The sequence below is a fragment of the Protomyctophum parallelum genome (genome assembly GCF_964188405.1).
Source record: "Protomyctophum parallelum genome assembly, chromosome: 4".
Classification (NCBI taxonomy): domain Eukaryota; kingdom Metazoa; phylum Chordata; class Actinopteri; order Myctophiformes; family Myctophidae; genus Protomyctophum; species Protomyctophum parallelum.
Window position 1 is genome coordinate 6,662,581 of NC_139700.1, and position 11,347 is coordinate 6,673,927.

At 40.0% G+C, this 11,347-nt stretch overlaps 1 protein-coding gene across 1 annotated transcript; it reads left to right on the plus strand.

The window, feature by feature from the left end:
- The first annotated feature begins 3,295 nt into the window (after nucleotides 1-3,295).
- On the plus strand, nucleotides 3,296-10,694 carry olfml1 (olfactomedin-like 1). Its single transcript, XM_083763589.1, has 8 exons — nucleotides 3,296-3,918; nucleotides 4,713-4,816; nucleotides 4,991-5,181; nucleotides 5,495-5,598; nucleotides 5,722-5,907; nucleotides 6,421-6,601; nucleotides 9,905-10,064; nucleotides 10,470-10,694. Exons 1-8 carry the CDS (start codon nucleotides 3,790-3,792, stop codon nucleotides 10,630-10,632), a joined length of 1,218 nt encoding a protein of 405 aa, XP_083619715.1. The 5' UTR covers nucleotides 3,296-3,789; the 3' UTR covers nucleotides 10,633-10,694.
- The last annotated feature ends 653 nt before the right edge of the window (nucleotides 10,695-11,347 follow it).

The following is an 11,347-nucleotide window of genomic DNA, read 5'->3' on the forward strand; positions in this document are numbered from 1 at the left end:
GGTAAACATCCAGGGAAGAGCATGTCCATGATCACACAATATGCTACACCTGTTAGCAACACAAACATCATGTATTTTTGTTAACAACATACAGTAACTACAGGCCACAGACCCCCCCCCCCCCCCCCCCCGTAAAACCCTCCACTAATGCAACTGAGAATATACAAATGGGTTCCATTTGTATATTTTCTGAGTAAATCAGTATACTCACACGTGTTTCAACGTGTGATTAACAGGTCTATTCTGATCGGTACAGTTTGTCTGAATTTAGTGATTTTGACAGCCTGTTTGAACTTTGACTCATGCCTGAGGAAGGTCTACATGACCTAAGCATTGCTCCTACAGTGGAGGAGCTTAGAGAGATACAAGTAAGACGCGCAAACGCAGGAAGCGAACGCAGCTGTGTGTGTGTGTGTGTGTGTGTGTGTGTGTGTGTGTGTGTGTGTGTGTGTGTGTGTGTGTGTGTGTGTGTGTGTGTGTGTGTGTGTGTGTGTGTGTGTGTGTGTGTGTGTGTGTGTGTGTGTGTGTGTGTGTGTGTGTGTGTGTGTGTGTGTGCTACAGCTGCGCCCTCTGGTGGCGGGCGGGTGGTGTCACAGCGGGACAGACAGACAGACAGACACGATCTGCAGGGTCTCATAGTTAGTGCTCACTGAGTTCGCAATCACTGAGTTCGCAATAATAAATGATAAATAAATAAAATAATAAATAAATATAAATAATATTTATATTAATATAAATAATAAATAAATAATAATAAATAAATAGTTGTAAACCATTTGTACTATAATCAATAAACCATAAATAAATAAAAATGAATTAATTAATAATAATAATAATAATAATAAATAAAATAATAAATAAATATAAATAATTTTTATATTAATATAAATAATAATAAATAAATAATAATAAATAAATAGTTGTAAACCATTTGTACTATAATCAATAAACCATAAAAATAAATTAATAAATAAATAAATTAATTAATTAATAAAAATAATAAAAATAATAAATACATAAATAATAATATTTATATTAATATAAATAATAATAAATAAATAATAATAAATAAATAGTTGTAAACCATTTGTACTATAATCAATAAATAAATAAAATATATATATATATATATATATATATAAATAATAATATTTATATTAATATAAATAATAATAAATACATAAAATAATAAATTAATATAAATAATAATATTTATATTAATATAAATAATAATAAATAAATAAAATAATAAATAAATATAAATAATAATATTTATATTAATATAAATAATAATAAATAAAAAAAATAATAAATAAATATAAATAATAATATTTATATTAATATAAATAAATATTTATTTATTTATATTAATATAAATAAATAAATAGTTGTGAAAGTGATCTGTCGGAATGGTGGGACTTTTTCTGCCGCGGGTCCCTGTCGGAATGGTGGGACTTTTTTCTGTCGGAATGGTGGGATGTTTACAAATATGGAGCATACCACCATTCCGACAATTAGAAGTCAATGTCGGAGTGGCAGCATGTCGGAATGGAGAGTCAACACCATTTTGGGTGGATTTGGATTTGCTCTTTCGTAAATGGGTTCCACATGCAGAAGCTCTAGGTGGGGATCCAATTTTTCAGTTTGTGGTTCCTAATAAGTTTCGGTCATTGGTGTCATAATAATGTTGCTGGGCATCAGGGAGTAAGGAAAACGTACAACCGGGTGTTGCAGTATTGTTTTTGGCCTCGGTTGAAGCGTGACATTTCTGCTTACATCAAAAAGTGTCATACTTGTCAGTTGACGAGTAAGCCCAACCAGTCAATTAAGCCAGCCCCACTGTGTCCAATCCCTGCAGTGGAGAAACCATTTGAACATCTCATTATCGACTGTGTTGGGCCGTTGCCTCGTTCCACGCAGGGCCATACATATTGGCTAACGGTTATGTGTCAAGTAACGCGATACCCCGCAGCTTACCCACTTCGAACCATAACCACTAAGTCTGTTGTGAAAGCTTTGACACAGTTCATGTCTGTTTTTGGGATCGCGAAGGTCATCCAGAGCGATGGTGGTTCAAATTTCACCTCCCGTATGTTTGCTGAAGTTCTCAAGCAACTTCAGGTTAAGCATAATATGGCTTCAGCCTATCATGCTCAGTCACAGGGGGCCCTGGAGCGGTTCCATCAAACCCTAAAGTCCATGTTGCGTTCTTACTGCACAGAATTGGGGAAAGATTGGGAGGAGGGATTACCGTGGCTGATGTTAGCATCGAGAGAGGTAGTCCAGGAAAGTACAGGTTTCAGCCCAAATGACCTGGTGTTTGGTCACAAGGTTCGTGGTCCCATGGCTATGTTGGAGGACAGCTGGAAAGTAGCTGAACCCCTCTAAAAGTCTCCTTGACTATGTCAATGGTTTTAGACGCCGGTTGATTTTGGCAGTGGAAAGTGCAAAGGAGAATTTAGGACAGTCACAGGAAAAAATGAAATCTCTTCATGACAGACGTGCAGAGCCTAGGCAGTTTAAAGCTGGAGATCAAGTTTTGCCCCTTAAGCCTATTAGAACTTCTCCTTTGGGGACAACAAATATTATCCCTCCAACTTGACCAAATTAAATCAAACAGCCACCTTTTCAACTTTGACTTACTACTGTACAACAATGCCCCCTGGATGCTCAATGCCTGCATGACACCTTCATGTCTGATTGTCTGTTATGTTGTGTTGAGCAGACATTACAGAATGAAACGCTATGAACGTAATTACAATTCCACTAGCTTGTGTTGTTGTTTGTGTTGTTTGTTGTCGTTGTTGTTGCTGCTTGTTTGTTTGGTTGTTTGCTTGCTTTTTGTTTGTTTAATCTTCAGCTATCTCTCAGCTAGGTGTCCTCCTTGGCCTAAAAAACATTGAAGACCCCTGTCCTACTAGTATACATATGCCTTTGAGTGCATTTGTGTGCTGTACAAGAGGGGAGAGAGAGTTGCATGACTTAAATGCCATTAGTTTGACACTAGTGAAGGTGTCTCTGGTGTAAGTGCTGTACTGACTAACAGCTACAGTAACTCAATGCCTTGTATTGCACGGCTGCTGGCCTGTCCCAGAACTGAAGACGTGTCAGTGTACTGTATACCATCTGGATAGTATTAGAATGAAGTGCACTATGTTTGCACTGCAGCCACATGGTCTCTGAACTTTCTTTGTTGTTTATAAACCTCTCTCTATCTCTCTCTCTGGGTCTGTCTGTCTCTCTGTTTCTGTCGCTCTCTCTCTCATTCCTTCGCACTTATCTCTTTTTTATCTCTCATTTCTCATGCACATTAACACAGACAGAGAGAGAAGCAGGGGGACTGGGAGGGGGTTCAGCCAGACCTATTGGAACAGAAAATGTTTAGAACAACAAAGCAGTAGAATGTTTTGGTACTAGAGGTGGGGCAGCTAGTGGCTGGGTCACTGCACCCCACATTTGCAGAATTCAAGAGGAGAAAGACATTGAGGACATACCTTCCCAGAGAGCTGCATGAGCCTTTACAAAGTCTGATCCAAGTCACACAGTGCTCTAGTTTTGTTGGCTATACTTGAGTGTGGATTCCATTTCTGTGGGAACAGTCTTAAACAGCGTCATCGGAAAGTTAGTTTTTTGTTTTGTTTGTACAGCCTAAAGGAAAAGGCCTGGTTAGATATTAAAGCCAGGTTAGGCGTCTCAAACACAGACATAGTTGTAAGAAGCAGCTACAGGGCAGGCAGCAGGGCCATTGGTACTGTCTGTGGCAGCACTGTGTCATCTGCTGTGGCGCTAATGATGTCGGGCAGGGTGATCCCCGCTCTCTTATCTTTGGCCCTGGTCCTGGTCTCAGTACGGAGCCAGGGATCCACACAGGATACCTTCCTGATCCAATACTTGGAGAGAAGACTAGCACAGATGGAGGTACGTGGCCATTCCTAATATAGGCTACTCTGTATACATACAGTCAGTATTACTGTAGAGCACTGGTTCCCAAACATTGGGTCGGCACCCATTTGTGGGTTGCGGAACTTTTATTTATTTTATTTTTGGTCACTATATTTTTTGTTTTTCTACATTTATTTTTTAATTATTATTCTTTTTCCCAAAAAAGCTATTTTTTCATTAATTCAAAACAAATGCAATGATTGTTTTTCAGTAAGTTCACGAAGACGTCGAAGGAAACCAATGAAATTCCATAAATTAGAAAACAAATGTTGTAGTAATAGCCAATTGAGCTCGTAGATCAGCTATTTTCACTAGTTTGGGTCCCGGGCAAACGTCTAATTTATTTTTGGCTCTTGAGCTAAAAAGCTTGGGAACCACTGCTATATGTCAACTAACTGCAGTACACTATTTGTGACATTGTTAGCGTAACATTCGCAGTGAACCAGGTGAATTAAATACAAATACAATTTTTTTTAATACAAAAATGGCTTGATATTGTGCCCTTTTACTATGTCTTATGTCTATCGGCTCTATCCATACAATGTTGTGGATTGAGAATACATGGACAATCAACAAACAAAAACATTGATTCCTTTATACTTGTTACTGAAGTGCATTTTTACTACAATGATACTGTATGTCACCTGGAAGATCCCAGCCTTTATTTGGTGTCTATGTCTATTTACAGTAGGCCTAAAGTACTGTTCATCAGCATTTGTGTAACAGCAAGAGGCCTAACCTTTTTTAATGTATAGTTATGTTCTCACCAGGAACGCCTGATTCAGTGCGAGCAGAATACAGCGTCAGTCACTCAGAGGATGTATGACCTCTCCTCTGAGGTCAGGGGTCAACTGTCCATTGTCAATGTTCTAAGGTACCTTAACGCCTGTGGTCTCCGAAGCAACCTTTAGGTTAAATGAATGAACAAAATAAATGACAAATCATCAATTCAAATGTATCGTAGTGCTAAACAGTTGCAGTTGCACTGGATAATGACGGATACGTTTAATATATTTTCGCTGTCTTGTTTGTCTTCCCATTGGTATAGATCAGAGGTGAAGGTGCAGATGGACAGTGTGTCCACGCGTGTAGACCGGGTGGAGAGAGAGTTGGAGTATCTAGAAAATAAGATCCCTACTCAGTCTAACATTGAGATAGAGGAAGCCCTGCTGGAACAACAGGTGAATGATGCACAAGTAGACCAGCTGAAGAAGAAAGCCAAGCTCAAACTGGAGAATGGTGCGTACTCTATACTATGCATGCATGCATAGTATATACTGTGTGTGTGTGTGTGTGTGTGTGTGTGTGTGTGTGTGTGTGTGTGTGTGTGCGTGCGCATCAGCGTCATACTGTATGATGCTGATGCTACTGATGATGACACTAGAGTTGGTGATGCATGGTGCCAGTTAAAGAGTATGAGAAAAATAAATAACGAGAAAAGAACACATAGAAAAAGATCTAGAGATTAATAAAAGAGACAAGGGGGAGAGTGATATTCAATCTCTTTAACATACAATACCTCTATAACCCAATTCACGTCTACAATCGGCAGACTGTAGCACAGCCCTAAGTGCAGTCAAGTCTCTGAAGATTGTGAAGAAGGCGGGAGACTCCAGTGGTTCCTGGTTCAGGGACCCCTCGAAAGGATCAGCTAAGGTTCAAATACGATCTTAAACCTTTTCTACAATATAAACAGAATGGCATCTGGGTGGTGCACTGTTCACTATACCGTGGAAGCTATAGGGGTTCAAATCAACTGTTGAATCTGTTTTCTTGCAGGTCTACTTTCTCAGTGGGTTTAGAAACGATACCCTGCTGGAATACGTCTCTGTGAAAAGCTTCACGCAGGGGTCTCAGCTGGCCAAGGTGTTTCAGCTGCCCTTCTATTGGCAGGGAACTGGTCACATTGTCTACAATGGCTTCCTCTACTATCACAAGGCGGACACTCCCAACCAGATACTCAAGGTTGGGTTATGCATGTGGCAATAAATCTTGCAGAACATATATACCGTGGTGGAAAGTAACTTTAAGTACATTTACTCAAATACTGTACTAAAGTAAAAATTTGAGGTATCTGTACTTGTGTAATTCCAATTTCCAATACTTCTACTCCACTACATCTCGGAGGCATTTATTATACTTTTACTCGGCTATAATTATTTTAAAACTTTAGTTACTATAGTTACTAGTTACTATATACATGTTGGACATTTGAAAATATGCGTCGCGATGCGATGCAACGCATTGTGAACTTGTAGATCTGCTATGTTCAAAAGATTTTTTTATACTGGCATATTTTATACATTTAAACACTGAAATGGGACATTCTGCATTTCTACTTTTGTACTTTAATTAGAGTTCGATAACAATACTTTTTGAATTCCAGACTTTTACTTCCATCAGAGTATTTCTATATTGCAGTATTGATACATTTACTTGAGTAAAATATGTGAGGACTTTTTCCACCACTGCGTACAGGTGCATCTCTCAAACGGCACAGTGACGGACTCCATGCTGATTCCAGGGGCTGGCCGTCTACCATCCTACAGCCTCAACCCCAACACCTACCTGGACCTGGCTGTGGATGAACTGGGTCTCTGGGTCATCCATGCTGATGCTGAATATGGAGGGAACCTGGTCATCACTAAACTGGATAAAGGTAGAGAAAGTGTGAAAAGGAAGGCTGGCAGGTGGAGAGAGAGAGGGAGAGAGAGAGGGAGGGGGAGGGGGAGGGGGAGGGGGAGGGAGAGGGAGAGAGAGAATCAATTGCAGTGTATGGCAGTGAGGTATGGGGTCCCTTATTACAAAGTGATTGGGCAAAATGGGACAAAAATCCAGTTGAGATCCTGCATGCAGAGTTCTGCAAAACTATTATCAGGGTACAAAGAAAATGCCCAAACTCTGCATGCAGGGCTGAATTAGGCCAATATCCTTTACTTCTAAATATACAGAAAATATCTATTAAATTCTGGAGCCATATTAAAAAGAGTGACCCTGCCTGTTACCATTATAAAGCCCTTGCCTGCCAAGAGTTGAACATCCAAAGGAGCTCCCTCAGTCAGCTGGTTCTGAAACTAGCTGACCTCTCACCTTCTGACATCACAAACCCCAGACAGCCTCAGTGCAGCTACACTATCACTCAGAAGATTAGACCTAACCAAATTATAACTAAAGAAAAAGATAAATATATTGGAACGAACTCACACAATCACAACACAAACTAGAAACATGGCCCAATCCCAATCCACTCCCTTTCTGACTCAATGAGCCCTCACTGACTTAGGTCGCATTCATACCAGAGAGCTTTGCTGCGATTAAAACGAATCCTGCTGCGCATTGTCAGAAAGTGCGCTTCGTTTGGCAGGTGTGAAGGCTCATTCGAATCCTAATGCGCAGCAAATAACCGCATTTTACTCCGTCCAAAAACGTGGGTTTCGCTTCGCTTCGAATCGCACTTGACTACGATTCGGTGCAGGTGTGAATGCAATCCGCAGTAAATAAAGGAAATGAAGCAAACATAATGTGGCGGGTGAGGAGCTGAACACAGTTGGAGACGGTTAAGGCATATTTTACGCAGCGCAAAGATGTCCCGTTACTGTGGATAGACGTGGTCGAATAAGGAGACTGAAGCCCTGATCGAAATGAGGACGTGTAGGCTACATTAATCAATTGCTTAAGAAAACACATAAAAACACTGCAGTGTATTATAGCCTACATAATATTCTGTCTGTCTGTCTGTGCGTGCCGTAAACATGGAGTGCTGTCACTGTGTGGGACTGGGGAGTTATATCAGTGCGCTCATGCAGCGCTGTGCCTCCATGCCCAAAAGAACAGTGTGTGGCGGCTGCGTGCGTAGAGAGAGAGAGAGGGGGGTCCCAGACGGCACGACACATGCACGTTATGAGTGTAATTTTATCACCATAGATTTCACTGTGTAGGCTATAGTTTATGAATGGAACACATTGATAAAGGTCCCCCCTGCTGCGTTTCCAATTGCTGCGAATGACAGTGTGAAGGCAAACCGCAGCCAATTAAATATGCAAGTATCCCCTTTCCCCGCCCATACGGATCTGAGTCTACCGAAGTATTAGGTGAGAATGTGACCTTAGCTGCGCGTTCATGTGAAGTCTGCGAGGGCTTGAGGGATGTCCCATTTGAAATCGGTAAATCAGTGAGGGCTCAGCCCCGCCCCTTTATGTGCCCTTTGCCAAAGTCAGCGTCGATGCTGACTTTGGCAAAGAAATTACCCACAGTTCATAGCGTTACCAGTGGAATGAGGGGGATCCTCCGAACGTCAATCATTTAGCTATGAAAATTAGTTATGTATCGCGATTAGAATGTCAACAAACACAATAGTGCTTTCTCACTGTTCTCAAAAGCAGACGGAATGGAAGGATATAGGCTATATATTTAATAACAATAATAAGGGAAACATGATGAGAAATGACTAATGAGCAAAGTAAAAGAATATGGAAATGAAATGTATAATGCATATTATTATATATGAATATTACAACTCATATCACACAGGAAAGTGTATTTATTAAACTAATAATAAAACGATCAGCTTAAATACTAAAATAGACATGATAGACATGTGTAAATAGGCCAAGCATGTAGGTAGGTAGGCTACTGGCTGTGAATAAGGACAGTTTTTATAAAGTGACGGAAAGTGTCATGAATGGCGGACTCGTCTTCAAAGTGCTGTCCCATTTCTTTCACAACAATTTGGAGCCCTTGCCGCCTCTCACCCTCAAGCACTTACAGCTGACGTCATTAAAGTCAATGAGGGTCCAGGGCTCAGGGCTTGAGGGAGGCAATTGGGATTGGGCCATATTTGGCTCTAAACAGACAGTATACTGTGGCAGACTACCTAACCACAGTAACTGATAAAAACCTGAGAAAGACTCTGACAATATACAGACTGAGTGATCATAGTCTGGCAATAGAGAAGGGCAGACACAGACAGACCTGGCTGCCCAGAGAGGAGAGGCTGTGCTGTCACTGTGATGATGGAGATATAGAGACAGAGTTACACTTTTTAACACAATGTAAAAACTACACAAATATTAGAGAGGAGTTCTTCCCAAAATTTGAAACAAATTTCCCAGAATTCCGAAGTATGACAGAAAGGGAAAGATTACGAGTCCTTCTGGGGGAACAGAAAGAATGTGCAGTTTTGGCTGCAAAATATGTCAATTCCCGTCACAAGAAAAGGGACAACCAGTAGGACACACATACAGTATGCCATGTTTTATTTTCTGCACCACCTGCTTTATTTTATATTATTGTTTTTCATGTCATTGATATTATGTTGTTATGTTGTTGTTTGTCATATCTGTGATTGTGCTTTGGCAACACTTGTAAAACGTCATGCCAATAAAGCCTGTTGAATTAGAGAGAGAGAGAGAGAGAGAGAGAGAGAGAGAGAGAGAGAGAGAATATATAAATGGGAGTTGCCCTAATCAGTCCTTGACTCCTCGTCAGTTTTATAGTTAATTAAAACTAACAAAATAATGAAAACTGAAATTCAGAACATTTGAGTTAACTGAAATAAAAACAGGACTTGTCTCTCCTTGAATCTCTCTTTCTGATCACCGCATATTACAATAAACCAAAACATAATAAATTGAAAACATTAAAAGAAAATGTGAGCGGTGACTTGATGATGACATGCAGTAGGTGATGATGATGTATTGACCCACATGAGAGGGGCGGAATAATAAGGAATAGACACACACAGTCTGGTAGGAAGGAGGGGGTCCCATGCACCCGAAAGATATATTTTTCTAACCTACCTTTTTATAATCCTTAAGGTGTCTAGTTAATGAATGTTGATGTTCCCCGAGCTAATTATTGTCCCATATATGTTTTCTTTTTAACCATTATGTTGTGTCCATCACAAAGTCACAAAGACACAAACACAATGTCACATGAAGTTCAAATATTCAAAACTCCTCAGACAGCTTGGCAGTGGAGTACACCTGGGACACGCTGTGCAGGAGCCGTGACGCTGAAGGAGCCTTCCTGATGTGTGGGACCCTCTACGTGGTCTACAACTCTCACTACGGAGGACGTTCCACTGTGCAGTGTCTGTATGACATCCACGACTACATACACAGGTGGGCAGTGGGCTATCTGTCTTCTTATATATAGGGACCCTGGCCTCTATACGTGGTCTAAAACTCTCACTATGGAGGACGCTCCACTGTGCACTGTCTATATGGCATCCACGACTCCATACTTTTATATTTTATATTTTTACACACTCAGTTTTACTAACAATGGAGTGTAGACCGGGGATAACAGAAATTCAAACCAAATTGTGTCAAATGAGGGTCTGTATATGGCATGCATACGGGTCATTGACCTGAATCATTGTTTTTGTAGAGTGATACAAAATAAGTTAAATGAAGTTAAAAGTTAATTTCACACTGCCAAATCATTTCTTTGTGACAAAACCATTTGACAATTCATTTTCTTTCTTTCTGTCTTTCTTTCAACGTAACAAACCTATCTGCCTGCAGTGAAGAGAGCCCCGTGCTGTTCTTCCCTAAGCGCTACACCAGCCACAGCAGCCTCCACTACCATCCCAAAGACAAGCAGCTGTATGCCTGGGACGACGGATACCAGACCATATACAAACTAGAAACGCATGCCAAGGACCCCGTCACTGCTGCATCTGGTTAAATGCAACTCTCTGTGTTTTGCTTTCATTGGAAATTAATGTGCAATATTCTGTAAAATACTTTGACAAAAGAAAGATACAGTTAATCTATTGTCAAATGGTGTTGTCCATTTTTGGTTCTAGTTACTGCCATTGTGGCTGTTATGATAGGAGGAATGAATCACACCCGACCAAAAGGCACAAAATTATGATATACCGGTATCCCAAAGAAATTTAACGGCACAATAAAGTTAATTAAAATGTATTTGTGTTCTGTATTGTCATGTTATACTCCAAATGTCCACTAGATGTCACCAGGATACTTTCGAGAGAATAATGACTCATTGTTTTCCAAATTAGGCCTATTTCATTTGTTTCTATGTAACGTTTTACTGGCTGTTGTCACTGTTAAACAAAAATAAACACATTTAAATGTTTGAACTTGAACTGACTGTACTGGAAGAAAAAAAAACTATAGTGGAAAAAAACATACAGTAGGGTTTGTTATTTAGGCTACCCGGCTATTCCAATTTCCACTAGGGAAATAAAGTGATCTCATCATCCTGTCATAGTCAACTCAAGTAACACACAGTCACTTGTCACTACTATTTACAGTAAACGGTCTTCTTGTCCCACATAGGCTACTTGCTTGTGTATTAGCCTACTCGGAACCTCAGGGTGCTTTTTGATTGAAAAACGTTAGTTTGTAGAATAAGCACAGGAATTAAGTACAATACA

Coding starts and splice junctions, on each gene's coding strand:
- olfml1 (XM_083763589.1), top strand. CDS start 3,790: ATGATGTCGGGCAGGGTGATCCCCGCTCTCTTATCTTTGGCCCTGGTC. Junction 4,817..4,990: donor TCCATTGTCAATGTTCTAAG/GTACCTTAACGC, acceptor CCATTGGTATAG/ATCAGAGGTGAAGGTGCAGA. Junction 6,602..9,904: donor CATCACTAAACTGGATAAAG/GTAGAGAAAGTG, acceptor AAAACTCCTCAG/ACAGCTTGGCAGTGGAGTAC.